The following is an 18,721-nucleotide window of genomic DNA, read 5'->3' as shown; positions in this document are numbered from 1 at the left end:
GGAGGCGATGTGCGCCTGCGCGTTCGCAACTGGCCTCGGGGAAAGGAACCGAAGTCTCTTCGAGGAGGCCGACAGGGTCGCGCGGAGTGACGTCATAGCGTACGCGACTGTGGCTGTTTTTGAGGGGAGGGGGAGTCCTCTGCCTTTGCTTTCTTGCAGGCAGAGTGTTGTGTTGTGTTGCAGGAGGCTTCACTGGTGTCAGGGCGAGAGGGTAGGTGCGTGTGAAGTTTCACAGAAACTTCCTCTGGGCGTGTGCAGAATTCTCTCACCAGTGGATAGCTGGTACCAATGTCAGGGCATGGGCCAGATATCTCAAGAAGCAGCAAAATGTTTCCTTGAGCATGTGCAGAGCTTTCTTTCAAGGCAGGTTACACAGTGTGACTGCTGTTGGTGTGGGTAGAGGCCAGGGTTGCTAATCTCCAGGTGGGGCCTGGAGATCTCTTGGAATGGCAATTGATCTCTAGAGTACAGAAATCCATTCCCTTGGAGGACATAGAAAGTGGGCTCTATTGCTGCACATCTCTGCAGAGCTCCCTCTGCTCTCCAAGCATTGCTCTTAATTCTCTAGGAATTTCCTGTGCTTGAGTTGGTTGTCCAAGCCAAGGCCAAATGTTTGTGATTGGAAATAAGAGATGACCCTTAAGTGTGTACAGAATTGTCACTGGTAAATGATTGATATCAGTGCTGGAGCAGATGCCAAAGGCATAAAGTAATGGTAAAAAGTTCCCCATGATATGAAAGAGTTCTCTCCTTACCAGGAAAATAAGGCAGGAGTCCAGTCGTACCTTAAGGACTAACAAAATGTTTTTCAGTATCAGTTGTCATACCTCAGATGCAAGGCATGAGCACAAAGAAGTTGGCGCTGAAATCGATTTGTTCAGTCTTTAAGGTTCCACTGTATTTTGCTGCATCAGATTAACATGGCTAATCTTCTGGAATTATCCTCTCCAGTGAAGTACTGGTATCAGTCGCTATGTAGAAGTCAGCCATATGAATTTTCCCCTGGGCATGTGCAGAGTTCCTTCACTCTCTCTGCCTCCACTGCCTTTCCTATCCACAAAGGCTGCAAGTAGTTATGTTAGTCCATATTAAAATCTAAACTCAAAACCAGACAACCTGCTAAGAAATAAAAATCTCTGTACTGGTTTTAGATGGTGAGAGCCAGTGTGGTCTAATGGTTAAAGTATCACATTATGGACTGAGGAGACTCAAGTTGGAAGCCCGCTGGGCAATTTTGGGCCAGTTGTTCTCTCTAAGCCTGGTCTACCTCCCAGGATTGTTGTGGGGATAAAATGTGAGCATGATTTTTAAATTTTTAAAATATATATATATATTGTAATCTGCCTTGAGTCTCTGAGAAAGGGGAATTATAAATGAAGGAGATGAACAAATGATAAATAAAGTGCATGCTGCCCTGAACTTTTTGGAGTTAGGGCAGGATACAAATTACGTATCCTTTATCCTTCGCTCTTCATGAATGAATGAATATAGTAAAGGCCCTGTTTTCTCTGTCCTTGCTGATAGAATGTGACTGCTGCCGAAGACTACGATGAATAGAGCACCTCATCTTCAGCCGCAGTGCCCTGCAGTTGCTGCACAGAAGAATGTCCACATACTTGTTGGGGTGACCGGAAGCGTGGCTGCCTTAAAGCTGCCTCTTCTCGTGACAGAGCTTCTGAAGATACCTGGTGTGAGTAGCTGTTGCAGGGACAGATCCAAATTGCTGCTGGCTGTACCATTTTCAAAGAAAGGGAGGGAAGAGGTTCCTGTAATGTTTGTTTGTTTGTAGTCCGCCTTTCTCACTGAGACTCAAGGCAGATTACACAGTATGAGATTAGTACAATCTGTATCAAGTATATTTCCCTACAGTATCAAGGACATTTCCATAAACAATACCATAGGGTAAATAGATACAAGTTTTAAAAGGCATAGCGTTGGCAAGAATCCAATACAAAGTAGAAGAAAATACTGAAACAGAACATAATCGCTTCTAGGATTGACATTAGACAACATAAAGCAAACATAAAGCACAGGTAATACATAGGAGTACGTATTTAAACCAACAGATAATATGTCAGGCAACATAACGGTGAAGTCTATGGTCCCTAACTCATTAGCGAAGCATCTGAGACCCCCTCCCTACAATACAGCCCTCCCATTTGAGTAAAAAGCCTTTTTGAATAATTCAGTTTTGCATCTGGGCTAATGGTCCTATGAAGAACTTCTAAAGTCAGCAGATTGGGATAGTCGCATATGCCAATGGAAATTTTCACCATGCTCACAGCCGCTAATATGTTCACACACACCCCATCACTTTTGTTTAATTTCATACTTTGGGAAGACTTTGGTGGAAACCCTGAGCTCCCTTGCAGTTTTCTGAGTTTCATTGAAGCATCTGAGATTCCTGGATCTGGCTTCCAGCTCATGATAAACACCAGCCCCTCACTTACCTCGTTGCTTTCCAAGCTTTCCCAAAACTGTTCGAAACTTTGTGGTCAGAATGGGTTTGAGAAAGGAGCATGGAATGGAATGTCCCCAGTACTGGACCAAAGAGGTGTTTACAGTATTAGAAGTTTGCTTATTTTGAAGCAGGAGTTAGCCAGGATGAGATGGCAAAGGAACAGTAGAGGCCATCCCAGCATGTTGGCCTCTGAGATGCGCCGATTTGGTACATGTGATCTTTGAAAGCTTCGCAGCTGCAAAGCTGGTTTCTTTTAGCATAGGTGGAATTGGCCAGTGTTGCACAATTTGCAGTTTGCTAAGATACAAATCACCTGCTGCTAGTTAGGACAAAGGCCAGTGGTAAGACAGGGTCATCTCTGAGAGGGAACCTGCTTTGCCATTAGATGGCTTTCTGCAGCAGATGCACAAATGACCTGCAGGTGGCGCCATTAGCCAAGACTATATAGATCTAGGCTCCTTTTCCAAATTCCAGAGGGGTGGCCGTATTAGAAAAGTCAAAACAGAAATCAAGTTGCACCTTTAGGACTGCAAGTATTATAAAATGCATGTAATTCTTTTTTATTAGGACTGACCAAATTGACAGAAAGCCTTGTGCAAGCTTTTCAACTCATCAGAACTTTTCATCTGGCTGAATGTTACAACTTTTGAAAACATAGAAGCAGATCTTTCTGGCTATGAAGTTAGGATCTCTTCTTACTGGCATCCTATATTAAATGCATGCAGTTACAAAACTTCTCTGGGAAGAGGCATTTTGAATACTAACCAAACTTCACACCGAACCTTCCTTGAAGAATGTTCATTTCTCTCTTTTCAACTTTGTTTCTCTCCCTCTAACTGAACTCCACAAGAGACTGGAACCTGTGACCCCATTCTTGTCATTCATTCATTCATTCATTCATTCCAGCCCCTTACACATGGACTAATTTGGAATGATTTGCTACAAAACTTCATGTGCTGCACTCCGCCTAGTTCTCCCCCTGTGATTGTAGTTATATATGCTGGTGTAATTTTCCCCTCAGTTTGTATTGTGTATCTAAAGAAATGAGGTCTGATACAAGAAAGCTTGTGATGAAATGAAGGTGGTTAGTCTTAAAGGTAGTTGCAGAGGGGTAGGTGTGTTAGTCTGTTGTAGCAAAATAAAGCAGAAGTCCTGTGTCACCTTTACAGCTAACCACATTTATTTCAGCATAAGGTTTTTCTGAGTCAACTTCATCAGAAGTGCTATTTGATTTTTGTTTTACTTTGCAGCAACAGACGATCACACAGCTATTCTTTTGAAAGCCCTTGTGGCATCAGAGAGATTAAGAGGTTTATTGTCATGGAAGTTTTCCTGGTCTGCAGCCCACTTCGTCAGATTCAAGACCCCCTCCGTTGGCAAAGATACTTAAGTTAGGCAGAAAGAAACATGTTATAGATATTCAGCCTGAAGAAAGGTTTTGGCAAACTCTGAAGCTTGTGAGCTGTTTAGGGTTTTTTTTTTCTGAATGAAAGGGACAGTGTGGCTTTTGTGCCTAAACTCTGCAACCTCTGTCTGTACTGTAGATAGCTAGGCCAAGGATTACGCAATGCAAGAAGCCCTGTCTGTGATATTTTGTTGATAATCACAACGGCCATTCACAATGGCCCTTTGAAATGTGGCATCACCAGTTTCTGCTTGCAGTGGATCACGCTGCTTATCTTGTGTGTGTTTGAGCTTTGTGAAGAAACGGCACAGGTTGTACTTCTTGCTTTTGCCCCCATGGTTTACTGCTTTTTCCACCCCATCTATATCCAAGTGTGTATCTGCTGTTTAACAGTAACACCATGTGACAGGTTCGTATCCAGAATTGAGGGTGGGGCAAGGAAGAGTATGAGAACCAAGCTACAAAGAGACGAATCACATGAGGACGTGCACGTGAAGGGAATCACAATGTTAGCCAGGAAGCTGAGTTTTAAAAGAGATCGGATTTGTCAATTTCCCCTCTTTACAGAGTCAGCAAAGATCTCCTCAAAGGGTTTGTTAATTTCCTCTTAGGTCAGTTTCACTTCCCCTTCTAGAAGGCAAAGATTAAATGAACAAACCTCCTGAGCAGCAGTATTTGCAGGCTCTGTGGAGAGGGGAAATTGACAGAGCCTTCCAATCTCTTTTAAAACTCGGCTTCCCAGCTAACATTGCGACTTCCTTCATGTGAGCGTCCACGTGTAATTCGTCTCTTGTAGTTTAGCTCTGAGATTCAGAAGAAGGGTCCATTGACCGGGCGCCCGGAAGATCCACATCTATAGAAAGCCCTTATATGTGAAACTGATGACCTTAAAGCTAGCTAAAGCAAGTGCGCTGAAATATGGCAGGATCTGGTGCCCCGAAAAGCTTGGCTGTGCCCAGGGACTCGGGAAGAATGAATTATTTAATGTTTTAATAGTCTATCTTCCTGAATTATGTAGATGGTGCTGAGATGGAAAAGGCTGTCTCGACCAACATAAAATCCAGACACACGATTCGTGCAATACCGTTTTATTAGGGGTGACCAAGATGACATACAGCGTTGTGCAAGCTTTCAAGTTGACCAGAACTCTTCACCAGATTTTTCTGATCATGCTCTTAAGACTTGGTCATGCCAGTGCCAGTTGAGTCAAAGAAGTGCAACTGTCAAATGGAAGCCTGCTCTCGGAGGTCTTGAGATGTTTAAAAGGTGTGGCCTGTATGGGTGATTGGGTTTGGGTAGATCTTAAATTACTTGGGGGTTACTACCATACCTGTTGTAAATCATTAAGGAGTCCGTCGCCTGAGCAGATGTGGTTGCGGTTGCTTCCCTAATGAATGATGGGAGAGGTCAGAGGATCCGTCTTCTCTTGGAGCAATTACAGAAGGATAAAAGATGAGTGGCATGGGACAAATGGTGTAGGATAAACAAGGTGTAATCCAGGAAGGTGCAGTAGGAAGCATAAGGAAATTACCCAACCTCTGTGATGGAGAGTAGAATGTATTTAGTGTATTTTGCTTCCCAGCTTTTATGGACTTCTCTCTTTCCCTCCTGTCTTCCTCTTGTTAGCTGGAAGTGCAAGTGGTGACTACGGACAGGGCGAAACACTTTTATAGCCCCCAGGAGATTCCCGTGACCCTCTACAGTGATGTGGATGAATGGCAGGTCAGTTTCCCTCTAAACTCTCAGTACTGAAGGGAGATCTTCAGCTGGGATTTGCTTTCCAAGTCCCAGCTGGCGTAGAGAGCAAAAAAAATGAGCAGTGTGAAGAATTCCCAACCTGTGGAATGTACCCAGGTCCCTTGTTTTTGTGATACCAAAATCTGGATTGTTTTTGAGCGGGTGACCCACTGTTCTGTAGATCACTCCATGCAGGGTTGGGGAGACAGCTCCGTTGCTATACGTCAGATCTGAACAATGTGTGTCAAAAGTTTGGAGCCTCCTTTGTGGTGGCGGCGTATCAATGCCCCTGCCCTGAGTCGAGCACTGGACTCCATGGTCTTTATGATTCAGGGGAAATGCAGCTGCAGAGTGCTGCCGTATTTGAACCTTGCTCATACCTGAGGTTTGCCGAACATGAATGTTCAACATGAGATAATCTGATGGGGATGGTTGTTTTCTATGCTCTCTTTTCCTGGTTGTAGCTCTGCACAGGAGTAGTTTTGCAGGTAATTAGAGTTCTTTGGCATCTCGAGGGGCTGGCAACATGTCTGTCAGTCGGTGTGTTTCAGTTAGGGGTGTGCAGGGCCAGGTTGCTTCGGGTTTCCCGCTTGCAAGCAGCGCCGGGGCCCTTTAAACTTAGCCCCGAAGCTTTCTGAAGCATTCTGAATGCTTCGGAAAGCTTTGATTAGGGATTTCCGAATCTGGCCCCGATTCGGACATCCCTAATCTTTACAGATTGGGTCCGATTCGGGTAACCTGAATTGGAAACCCAAAGCGCACACCCCTAGTTTCAGTGTTACACCAAGTGCTTTTGATAAAACCAGGGCGATCTCTCTTCCACAGCTGTGGAAAGGACGCACGGATCCTGTGCTGCACATCGACCTGAGGCGCTGGGCTGACCTCATGCTGGTGGCACCTCTGGATGCAAACACCTTAGCCAAGATTGCCAATGGCATCTGTGACAATTTACTGGTGAGTCTCTTGTGGCTTCATCTGCTGATATGAGCATCTGTCTCTCCGCTATGCATTGATGACCCTTGTATGCTAAGTTCCCTTCTGTTGAGGCCAAAACCGAGTCTCTCTCTTTCTGTCTTGGGTTAAATTGGAACTCCTGCAAAGACAGTAATAGAACCACAGCGGGCAGTACTTGAGGCTTGCTCGTTGTCACTTCCCATTTGTGGGCAGGAAGGAAAATATCCTTCCTTTAGTGTGGGCGGGTGACATTGTGCTGGGAGAATCTGGTCCTGACACTTTCCCTTCTTTTTGACACTTTCCCTTCTTTTGCAGACCTGCGTCATCCGTGCCTGGGATCTCAGCAAGCCACTGCTTTTCTGCCCCGCCATGAACACGGCCATGTGGGAGCATCCAATCACGGCTCGGCAAATAGAGCAGCTCAAGGGCTTTGGCTACACAGAGATCTCTTGCATTGTGAAGAAGCTGGTTTGTGGAGATGAAGGTCAGTCGTACGGGCAGTCTTCTGACACTTTGAATCCCAACAGAGCAGAAGCTTTCACGAGCCAGGACCTGCTTCATCAGATGCATGAAGTGTTACATTCGGTTGGCATATATACGTATTCACAAGAGCACAAACCCTTGTTATAACAAAATAAGTCCAGATGGGCTGTCAGTAGTAACTAGGGATGATAATTAAAGTGAACCTCCATGTACAGAGGCAGTTAGCCTCTGAATAACAGTGCTAGGAGGAATCATCAATCAGAGAATTTGGCCTTTCTTCCTTGTTTTTGGACACTGTGTGAAACAGGATGTTGGACTAGGTAGACCGCTGGTCTTATCCAGCAGGTTGCGGCTTAGGCTCTTAGCCCCAGTTTCCCAGGTCACATGTTGCTCAGCAGAACTCAGACAAAACCAAGATCCAGTCGAAAAGGTAAGCAGTTTGATCAGAAAGGGGCGAGGATCACTTCCAGATGGTGAAGTTTTGGCAAAGTGAGATGAAACTGCCTAAAATACCTACAGAGGGACCTTTGTGTGTGTGTAATGCTGCTCCCAGTTCCTATTGAGCCCTTTACTGGCCGTGTTGGGATCTGTGAGTGTATTTAAATAAGATTTGCCAAGGTAACTTTTGAGAAATCTGTTGGTGCCCTGTAGAGAAATGCCACTTACCTTCTCTGGCCTGCATTTTTTGTTTCTTCCTTATAGTCCCAGTTACGTTTGAGAAATGCTACTTAAGTTCTATAGGTCAGAGGGGTGGGGAGGGGGGGAGGAGAGAGAGAGAGAAAGAAAGAAAGAAAGAAAGAAAGAAAGAAAGAAAGAAAGAAAGAAAGAAAGAAAGAAAGAAAGAAAGAAAGAAAGAAAGAAAGAAAGAAAGAAAGGCCCCTTGTGGGAAGAAGTTTGGCATTGGAGGTGAGGATAGCCTGTTCTCACTGGACAGCTGGGGTTTCACCTGCTTATGTTCTTGCCGTTCAGGTCGTGGCGCCATGGCCGAAGTGCCAACCATTGTGGGGAAAGTGAAGGCGATCCTGTTGGAGTGGGGTGTACCGGTGCAGAGCTGACCCTCCTGGAACGGATTGCATTTTCTTCTCCTTCCAAACAGTTGTTGGGCTATGAAAACGACATGGACAGAGCTGGATCCAGTCTTCGAAACTGTTCAGACTGGAGCAAATTCGGGGGTCTCCCAAAGCCAAGAATGTAGTATTTTGATAAGGGTTGCTCCCTGATTGTGCAACACTTGTTCCGTCCTGGAGACAGAAGCTGGGAGTTGTTTATGAATCTTTTATGTGAGATAGAGAAGAGAATGATGTAACTGTCTGTGGGTTTGGGAAGGCAGGAGTTTATACCTTAGAGTTCTGTCCCTCAAGCGGCACATCAGATGTGCAACGTCTCTGCTTCTTCACTGCACGTTTTTCTTTGGGGCCACCAGGACTGTAGTCTTGCTCTGCATATTTCCTTAGGAGGATACTCACATGGCCATACACACTAAAAGAAGGGGGGGCAAGGCAGCAAGAACTCCGGAGGCACTGGATGCGGCAGGGAAAGGAGACAGACAGGTTGGTGACGCATGGGGCTCCTCAGAGGGCCGCATGTGGGAGGAGACATTGGGCATGATTTTCACCCACGATCCCCTCCCATGACCCAGCTACAGCCACCCAGGTGCCAGCCAGAAGGGGCACAACAGGGAAAGGGTGTTTGGAGCAGTGGAGTATGATTCTTTGGTGCAGCCAACCAGCGCAGCCCATGTTTTGGCTGTGACAATAGTTATTGGGGGGGGGGGGGGCGTGGATTGCCAGCGAGGGAGAATGTAGCACAAGTAGGGTCAACAGCGAATGTTCCGCTCCGAGCTTTGCACAGAGGTTTGGACCAGGCTCTGTTTGCAGTTTCCCCCAGTTCTTCACCTTTCACTCTTTTGTTGTCTGCTGGTATTGATGTCCGAGAGAAAGCCAAACAGAATCAGGGAAGGAAAAGGTCTTCTCGGGTCTCAGCTGCCTATAAATGGCAGTTTTTGGCTTGGCAAGTCAAGAAAGGCGGGGGGGGGGGGGAAACTGGGAACTCTTTCCTGAAAAATAAATCTTTCGAACGCTCTTGGAGTTTGAAAATTAACAGCTTGTTACACAGGAATTGGGAAAGAGAGCTGTGCCTTCCGTGGATGGCTTTGTGTGTGGGGGGGATCTAGGTCCATCCTGTCAGGGCAGGTCAGCGGCTCATCTCATAAACACGGCCAAAGTTGCTGACACATCCCCAAGCATGTTTTCCCCTTTGCTAAATGGGTCCGTGCAAACAGATGGCCTGTCTAGGACATAATGTCCCCGTCATGCTCAGGGCAGCCTTTGGACTGCTGAGCGACTCAGGGACAGGCCGGAGCCTTATCAGTCCTTACAAACAAAACGCTCTCTGAACTTGTCTGTCTTGATGTCTTCATGGAAGTGCGGCACCAACTTGTATGAGGCTGGAAAGCTGGTGCTTCAGGCCAGAAGCCTCCCAGTCCAGGGCAGCGTGGCAGCTAAGCCATCTCAGAGGGTACAGTTTCAGATCTCTCCTCTGCCACGAACTCTCTGAGTGTCCTTAGGCAAGCTGCTGTCTCTCAGCCGGGGCTCCCAGCTGCAGCATGAAGTTGTGTGTTTGTGTGATGTGCTTTGAAGTCGCTTCCGACTTCCGGTGACCCTATGAATGAAATACCTCCAAAATGTCCTATTATTAACAAACCTTGCAAACAGGAGGACGTGGCTTCCTTTCTTGAGTCCAGCCATCTCGTTTCGGGTCTGCCTCTTTTCCTACGGCCTTCAGCTTTTCCTAGCTTGATTGACTTTTCCAGTGAGCAGCGTGGGATTAGGGGAAAATACCTCTGGCCTACTTTGCCAGGCTATTGCAGGAGGGCTAGTGAGATAATACGCATTGAAGCCCTTTGAACTCTGAAGGCACTGTTACTCATTCTGTGCTGAAGTGGTGCTTGGCGGGGGGTGGAGCGTTCGGGACTCCTGAAATGGACAGCGGGGTAGAGTCCCACAGAGGAATAAGATCCTGAAAGCCAAGGAGTCTTGCTTCAACTTCTTGCCAAGCAAGACCTTGGCGGTTGGAATGGCGTTTCAGTCCTGTGAGGTGGGTGGGTCCTACTCTGTAACAGGCTCTTTTGCCTGTGTCTTAGCTAAGCTTCCACTACTCCAAAGGAAAGATTTATCTTTTCCTTTGGATAGTGTTCAGCAATTAGTTCAAGACCTGACAAGCAAAATTGTTCTTTGAACCATTTGCTTATCAGTACATTTATTTGTAAAAGGATCTTTATTGCTTTGCCGCTTCTAATCATAGTACTCAGACACCTGTTAGAGTTTATTTCTTTTATTGAAAATACACTATTTTTTAATGAAGCAAGTAGTTAAAAATATGATTATTAATATAAGTCCTACAAAAATAGAACACAGAAAGGCAATCAGAATTAAATTTGCTAACATTTCCTAACTAACTCTTAAGTTTAAAATAATCCGAGTTCTTATGAAATGTATTGATTTTCATAGCCTACATTGCAAAGATAAGAATCTCACCTAATCTTCATGAGATCTCTTCCAATCAGAACTCTAACTCATTATCTAGATTAGCATGTTTTATAGGTTATCATATGCAAATATCTAAGATCTTTTCACGTAATAGCATAAAGCAAACTATGATTGGTTTAATGCTTTGTTGGATATTCATAATTTCTATTGTATATCCTTCTAATTAGCCAAAAATGACGTTACAGCTGACTTGCAAAAACAAAGCCGTAAATCTGTGAGAAATGACAGGAAGAGTTAAGATACTAGATCACTGTTGGTCCAGTCTCTGATAAAGAAACATTAATCTAGATGGAGTCCACTATTTTTAATTAGCTGTCAAAAGATTAAAGCACACCTGTTTTAGTTACCTAATACTCTAAGAAAAATGCACAGACAGTTCATGAAAAGTTTAAAAGTTCGCCTAGGATACAAGCCGTTACTACATATTAGCTTAGTATTGATTAGTATAACGTGTTTTAATCTATATTATCACAACAACTCCCTGCTCCCCTTACTTCATCCCACCTTGCTCTGGGAAGAAGGAAATTCCAGGAAGAGCAGGTGTCTTTGTTTCTCTGGCTATGCAGATTTCCCCCCAGTCATATTTATTAAAATACTAACTTCAAGTACAAAAGATAACAAAGAATGTTAAAAAATTACAATCCAAATACCCAGAGAATAACTCCTATCTGCTCATACCCCTAGCACAATAGGATAGCACTATATAGCTGGTTTTTTAAGTCCTAGAAGGGAAACCTGATCAAACAAAGGCAAAGCTACAATAATGAACAAACCTCGTACAGCATGCCCTCTCGACTGTGACAACAGAGAGCCATCAAACGTCCTCTTATTTTATGCTTCAGCCCCACAAGTTCTCTTGTGTTGGTTATAATTCCCAAGGCTCTTTTTGGTACCGTCCACTTTGCTCAAACTCGCTCCTGCTTAAATTGGTGCAGGCTGAACGTACATCCAAACTAACCCAGTTTAGATGCGTCATCTCATCCGTTGTGCAGTAGTGTGCCTAATAATTCAGCACCCTCTCCTGACTCGCCTCACCTCACATTGCTAAGCGCAGCAAGCTTTTTGCAAGGGGAGAGATGGACACAAACCTGCCCTGCCAAAAATAGCAATCCTCGGAAACCAGCAGGGGAACCTTTCGCTATCCCGGAATGCTGTGATGCTGACCTGTTCTTCAAACAAAGAATTCAAAGAGAGAGACACACACCCCACTCCCCATGACATTCTTATTCAGTAAAGTTTAATTCTGTTCACCTCGGACTCAGTTGAGACCTGGGCTCTCTCTTGCACTGGAAACATGTAATTAGCATTATGCCAGTGCCAACTGATGCTGTTATGAAAAGGTTGTTAGATATATTCTAGTTACTGGAAGTGAATTGCATCTGGAAACCCTCCAAACGAGCTTACCAGCAAATAGTTACAAAACCAGCTTTGATCTGGAGGACACACCTTTCCCTGGAACCCAAGCCCCAATTATTTTGACAGGTTCTTGGATCCAAAACACTTCACAAACATTTGGTGATTTACAGCTGAATGGTATGAAGCAGCAGCAGCAACCTTTATTGACATTACATCCATGTTAACAAAAACACTTGACGCAACCAGAACTCAGCCTACAAATACACAACTCGCCTCATAGATGCAAGATACAAAAATTTAGCTACAGTTTCGATAACTTTTTGGTTCTGAGTAGCCAATAGGAAGATAACTTTACATTTATCAGATTTTCCAATTTGCTCTCTCAACAGCGGGTCAATGAGTGTGGGACGTATATCACAGTAATAAGTACAATACAAAAAACATGTTCCAGGGTTTCTATGTCTCGCTGAGCACAAGTGCATAACCTGTTAGCATATGGCGTTTTATGGAATCTCCCATAAAGTATCGCAGATGATAGCACATTAAACCGAGCTAACGAGTAAGCTCTGTGTAATGTGGGGCCACTAAACAAGTGAGATATTCTGCCCTATACCCATGGGGTAAAAACCCCAAACCTAGGGGTGAACATCTGCCTATTGCAAGACTCCTGAGATTCTGAATCTCAATGTCAAGGAGTCTTTGTCTGATCAGTGCATAAGCTGATTTTTCTGTGAGGGAAAACAAATCTTCAATATTAATCCCTATTGAGTTAATTTTTTTCCCTATATTGTTAAGCCCTATGGATGACTGAGACTCCCATCAGCATGTAAAAGATGAGGCTATCCTCATTATTCTTAAAACGTTGATGTAACCAAAATTAGATAGTATTAATCCATGCTTTAGTCTCAAGGAGTCTTGGATTGGTTTCAAGGCAGATGGCCGCATAAGACACACACATGGGAAGGCCCAATATTTTCCGTAGGAAGGTGGATTGTACTTTTCCTAGGTTCTTGGATCTTGAAATAGCTCCACCTTGCCTGTGGCTCCTAGCCTCTCAATTGGGCAGGATCCAGATTGCATACAAGACTTTATGTTGGAGAAGTTTTTTTTATTCCTCAGTGTGCCAATATGAGGTTCCCTCTTCGTCTGAGCAATTGGCCAAGACTTCAGATCTAGTGATCTCAGAAGTCTTTTGGTGCTACACCTCTGAAGATGCCAGCCACAGCTGCTGGCGAAACGTCAGGAACTACAATGCCAAGATCACAGCAATACAGCCCGGAAAACCCACAACAACCTCAGAAGTAAAGTTTATTTTTCAATAAACTTGATGCATAAGGCAGTGCATTCCAGAATTTGGTAGCACCCACTTTTATACTTTTCAGAAGGAAAAGACTCGAGTAAATTTTGTTTACAGAACAAGAAATTATTACACGAAGTGTAAACAGACAAGTGAATAGATAAACAATCAAATACGATATATTGTCAAAGGCCTTCACGGCCGGAGAACAATGGTTCTCACACTGAGAGATCTCTGTCTTTTGGTGCTACACCTCTGAAGATGCCAGCCACAGCTGCTGGCGAAACGTCAGGAACTACAGTGCCAAGACCACGGATATACTGCCTGGAAAATCCACAACAACCAATCAAATAAGAGTTACACGATGTTCAAATATGATGGATTGGCATCTTAAGTACATATCTGCTTTGGGTCAAATACTATAAACAAAATCCAGTGCTATCTGGACATGTCAGAGAGGATATACCCAAGGCTGAGCGAGAAGGGCAATAAGGGAAAACATCCGAGCCCATAGTCACTCAAGGATTAATATGCTTGCTAAATTCAATTTGGCCTTTATCTTGTACTGACTAAGCACATGAAGAACTGAGTAAAAATGAAATAATAAACATAAAGCATGTGAGAGTGCATGTTGGTTTGATACGCTTTAGTTATTCCAGAGCATAGAAAGATGGGAGACATAAAGAAAGAACAAGATGATCCAAAATTCCCTAACACTTAAGGCATTTTCCGACAGGCTTTTCTCTTACCTGCTGACAAAGCTAAATTGGTTCCCAGTTCCCAATTTGCAGTTCCTAGTTCCTTATTCGCAGAGCAAAACACAAATATTGGGGGATATTGAAAAGCTCTGTACCCCAGAATAAAGACTGTAGGAGCACATATACATCTCCATATCCACAGTCCTCTAAGTGGATGTATACTGGGTCTTCCTACAAAGTCTGGTTCTTAACAGCTTCAAAGTAGGATGCCCTCAGAACAAACCAATAAGCAGAAAGGGGGATAGCTGCACCCCCCCCAAATCTTTGGATCACCCCAGATCATACAGTTCAGCACTCTAGGGAATGTCCCCTACCCCCAAATAAAATTCCCCCAATATTTGTGTTTTGCTCTGTGAATAAGGAACTAGGAACTGCGAATAAGGAACTGGGAACTGGGAACCAACTTTAGTTTAGCCACCTGGTGAGTGGTTCTGGTAGGACAGTGAGTGCTTTGTGATATGGATGGGGTCATGGCATGGAAGGGGGGCATATTACCGATGGAAACTCCCCCTTCTTTTTAGGGGAAAAAGTAGTACAATACAGGTAAAACCTGACATTTCCTCCCCCCCTACAAGGGTTAAAAACAGATTGAGAGCAGTTTTAACAGGGGAAATCATATGAGAGGGAAAAGTTAACCTGCTCCTCCCCAGCCGTGCTGTCCTGAAACAAATCCCCCGCCCCACCCCTTACTGGCTGCTTTTTGAGGCAAAATTACTCATTGGAGGATGAGACTGTGGATTGTGCCAACATCATGCATCAATTAAGACACATCCTGTCTGAAATTTGGTGACCCTATTCTTAGAAGCTGCAGCAGAACAGAGACTCCGGGTTCGGGACGCTTGTGGTCGAAAGCGGGAAGTACGATAATAGGGGCATAGGTTTGAAAGTAGGACCCAGTGGTAGGAAAGGAAGATATAAGAGGAATCGAGACTCTTCAGGCTGTGATTCTGTGCATGCTTGCGTGTAAAATCCCTCTCGAGCTCAGCTGAATTCCAAGGAAACGTGCCCGCTCCCGCTGTTATGAAAAGGTGGTTGGATCCATTCTCATCACTGGAAGTGAATTGCATCTGGAAACCCTCCCACCTGGAGCATTCTGGCAAATAGTTACAAAACGAGTTTTGATCAGGAAGACACTCCTGTTTGTAAATTTCACCAGGGCCGAAGAGTTGGGTAAATTTCATCCAGTTGGTAAATTTCACCAAGCCCAAAGAGGAATTTGGAGGAGGAAGAGAAGCTGTGAACGTTTTTGGGGTGCCCTGGAAGCTACAGAGCGGCTTCTGTGAATGCCTTCTAAACGTGGTGAGCAGCGGTAATTCAGGACAGACAAAAGGAAGCGCTGCTTGTGCACACTGCTTAATTGTAGGATTCACTGCTACTAGACTGCAGTGCCAGCCACTAGCTTAGATGACTTCACAGAGGGGTGGGGGACTGGGTGGATTCATGGAGGGTAGAAATGCGAACTCCTCTTAGCTAAATGGAATTTCCCTGTTCAGAAATCCAGAAGAGTTAGTTGTATTAGTCTGTACTTGCAAAATAGTAAAGAGTCCAGTAGCACCTTTAAGTCTAACCGACTTTATTGTAACATAAGCTTTTGAGAACCACAGCTCTCTTTGTCAGATGCATCATGCATCTGACGAAGAGAGCTGTGGTTCTTGAAAGCTTGTGCTACAATAAAGTCGGTTAGTCTTAAAGGTGCTACTGGACTCTTCTCTGTTCAGAGGCGCTGTGCCCCTGAATGCTGGCAGCTAGGAACACAAAGGGGAGGTCTGTTGGCTTTGTACCCTTCCTGGATGTACCTCATTAGTCCATGTTTAAAATAGAGGGCACAGCTCGGTGGCACCTTTGGGTCTGATCTAGCAGAACTCTTCTTAACTTTCCAGCTTCGACCCAGATCTTGCTCTTTGACCAACACAGCTACTTGCCTTAAACATAGAAGCTTTATGGCACCTTAAAGACTGGCAGGTGTATTGTGCTACCAGCTTTCATTGGTCAGAGCCCACCTCACTGAATGCATGAAGTATATCCTTAGTTAGCAGAGACTCTCCCTCTCTTGCTCTCTCAGCCTAACCTGCCTCATAGGGTTATTCGGAGGATAAAATAGAGGAAGAACCATGTATAGTTCCCTGAGTTCCTTAAAGGAAGGATGAGATAAACATCTAATAGATAGACACTCCAAATCTCTGTGTTTCTGATGTGGTACAGCCCTCTAATGATAGGACTGCACCACCTCAGGGGGTTGCGCATGAAAGGTTTGTTGGTTTGAAAGAAGCTTCACATTGAAGAGTGGATTCTCGAACTCGTTACTGAGTTTCTAAAAATCTCCAGTTTGTTCGAGGAGCTATATTTGAAGCCCCAGTCCTGCGGGGTGATTAATTACAGGCACACGGAGGCTGCCTAGCCAGGGCAGGTGGCAATTAGAGCCAGTGTGCTGTGCCAGTCACCCGCCCTTGGGGGATTCTGGGTTGTTCTCCCCAAAGAATTGCCAGCTCAGGTCTTCCCTGAAGGCAAAGCAACCATCTCTTACTGTTTCATCAGCCGTTAACCCCTTAGAACGTTGCTGAAGTCTGGCCAGAAGAAGGTTCTAACCCATAGTAGTAAGAATTGGAAGGCGACTGTTTTTAAACTGATTCCAAAGGAGAAAATGTGTTCCTCTGTCACAGCAAAGAGAAAGGACTTGTGGCACCTTAAACAAGTTTTTATTCTCGCATCAGCTTTAGTGGACAAGAGCTCGCATTGCCAAATGCATCAAGTAGATCTTCATGTGCTGTTTGTATATATAGGTCTACCAACTGGTGGTCCACTTCATGCACCCCACAAAGTGTCCATGAAAGTTTATGCTAAATAAAAGGGTTTTTAAGGTGTCACCAGACTCCTTTTGACACCCCCCCCCCCCAAAAGAGGCTGGGACCTCTGATCTCTCTTCTTGTTCATTCTGTCTAATGGCTACATCAGTTCTAGCCATTTCCACGCAGACTTGGCGCCTGAATGATTTACAGCAGGTCTTTCTCTGCTACACTCCCAATCTTCTCCCCCCTCCGTTTACTGTGAACTTCCTTATAAAAACCACTGTATAAAATTTTTCTCTTTGTGCATCTGAGGAAGTGGCTCACAGGTGCTGGAATAAACTTTGGCAGTTGCGCAGCTGCCCCCTGGACTTTTCTTTGAATTTGGATGCGAAAGATTAATGCCGCTATCCCTTTGGAATTACGGGGATCTAAACAAATGGTAGCCATTCAGATCCATCGCCTCTATAGCCTAGCACCTCACTGCTTTCATTTCATGAAACTCCGTGGTTGGAAAGTCGGATGCTTTTCACTCAAAGCCACTGTGAGCTTAGCCAGCATTCAAATTCCAAACCCAAATTGCACCGGTTTTGGGAACTTGGCAATTTCCAAGGATGGTTGGACACAAATTGCTTCCATTTGGTGGCATAGAGTGGCGTTTGGCTGGCCTAGTAGAGAGATGGCTTGGTCGATCTAGCCAGCATGGTTTTCCAAGGTGTCATCTTCTCCTTATCAGATTTTGTCAGAAAGGATGAGAGAGAAACAGCAACCGAGAGAGAAAAGATCAGAGCCCAAGAGAGTTTTAATTGCTCGACACAGCAAGAAAATTGCAGGTCTTTTGGGTCAAAAGCCTTGGTACCTTTGCAGCAGGGGTGATGTTTGGATACAGGGTTAGGGACCGGCAAGTGTTATTTCCTGTGCTAATTGGCTGTTTGTTTACCTGGCGCTTGTCTGGTTGGCTCTGAGGACCAGGGTAAAAATCGGGAAAGTGCCAAATTCTCTCCGCTGGTGTTTGTTTCCTTGTTATTGTCCTGCCGTTTCTGCTTTGCTCTGGTTCACAAATGAGAGTGCCAAATTGCTGTTTCACAAGGTGGTCTCTGTCAGTGGCCTCTTGCAGTTCCCAGGTGCTAGTTGACACCTGCCCTTGCCTCCAAAGTGAAGCTGGTTTGAATCTCGTCCTGTCTGGGATGTTCTCTGCCTATTTTTATTTACCCTTTACCCTGCGTTCTACCTGAAGTAGCTCCAGGAGTTGGCACAAAGAAGCTACAAGCCACAAGCCACAGCGTTACTTTGGACATGCCCAAGAGTTTTCAGATTCCTAGAACGTTTCACATCTGTGTTCCCTTCTGCTGTGCAAATGTCACCAAGTTTCAAAAGCCCTGCGTCGTGAAGGGTTAGTGTTTGTGAGAATCACAAGTTCAAAACCCTTCTGGGTTCTCATGCCCAGTTGGCAAGCTGGGTTTTTAGACTTCTCTCCCTGCCCTTCTGCCAAGCGAGCATTTTAGCAAGTCCTTAATGCGCCACCTTCCCTAGAGGAAATAAATTCATCTGATTACTGTATCTGTTACCGACTGGTTTCAAATACGGATGTGACGTAGATCTGCATAGCTCAGGTACGTAAGTGAATTTTGCATTAGTGCACAAGGCGAGGCTGTCTGTAGAAGCAGGCATGTCTTTGCCCAGAATGCATATCTGTATCCATATCCACAAACCCCAGGGAACTGACCAGATCTGTCTTTTGATGCTGCTTGTTCCGTTTAGGACTACTAGTTGCGCATGACTACAGATGGATCAGGGCCCTGGTGTTCTCTCAAGTCCTTTACATCTAGGACATTTTTATCTTGTACTTCCTCTAAGGAGAGCTCAGAGTACATGTGGCTCTCTCCTGTCACCTTTTTATCCTCACAACAACCCTGTGAGGTAGGCTCAGCCAAGAGAG

General features: G+C 44.8%; 1 protein-coding gene across 2 annotated transcripts; it reads left to right on the top strand.

Annotated features, from left to right (window-relative positions):
- On the top strand, positions 1-9,892 carry PPCDC (phosphopantothenoylcysteine decarboxylase). 2 transcript variants are annotated; one of them, XM_055002657.1, is made up of 6 exons: positions 1-99; positions 1,525-1,690; positions 5,493-5,588; positions 6,429-6,557; positions 6,873-7,041; positions 8,010-9,892. In XM_055002657.1, exons 2-6 carry the CDS (start codon positions 1,550-1,552, stop codon positions 8,093-8,095), a joined length of 621 nt encoding a protein of 206 aa, XP_054858632.1. In that variant the 5' UTR covers positions 1-99; positions 1,525-1,549; the 3' UTR covers positions 8,096-9,892. The 2 variants fall into 2 exon arrangements, with proteins under 2 accessions (XP_054858632.1, XP_054858633.1); XM_055002658.1 differs by lacking the exon at positions 1-99 and adding an exon at positions 125-211.
- The last annotated feature ends 8,829 nt before the right edge of the window (positions 9,893-18,721 follow it).

This window comes from Eublepharis macularius, chromosome 18 (assembly GCF_028583425.1).
Source record: "Eublepharis macularius isolate TG4126 chromosome 18, MPM_Emac_v1.0, whole genome shotgun sequence".
Classification (NCBI taxonomy): Eukaryota; Metazoa; Chordata; class Lepidosauria; order Squamata; family Eublepharidae; genus Eublepharis; species Eublepharis macularius.
This window is presented reverse-complemented; position numbering and strand designations above follow the sequence as displayed.

What these genes read in the sequence shown, in the direction of transcription:
- PPCDC (XM_055002657.1), top strand. Translation starts at nt 1,550, where the DNA reads ATGAATAGAGCACCTCATCTTCAGCCGCAGTGCCCTGCAGTTGCTGCA. An exon ending in AGCTTCTGAAGATACCTGGT is followed by an intron (nt 1,691 to 5,492) that starts GTGAGTAGCTGT and finishes TCCTCTTGTTAG; the next exon opens with CTGGAAGTGCAAGTGGTGAC. An exon ending in GTGATGTGGATGAATGGCAG is followed by an intron (nt 5,589 to 6,428) that starts GTCAGTTTCCCT and finishes TCTCTTCCACAG; the next exon opens with CTGTGGAAAGGACGCACGGA.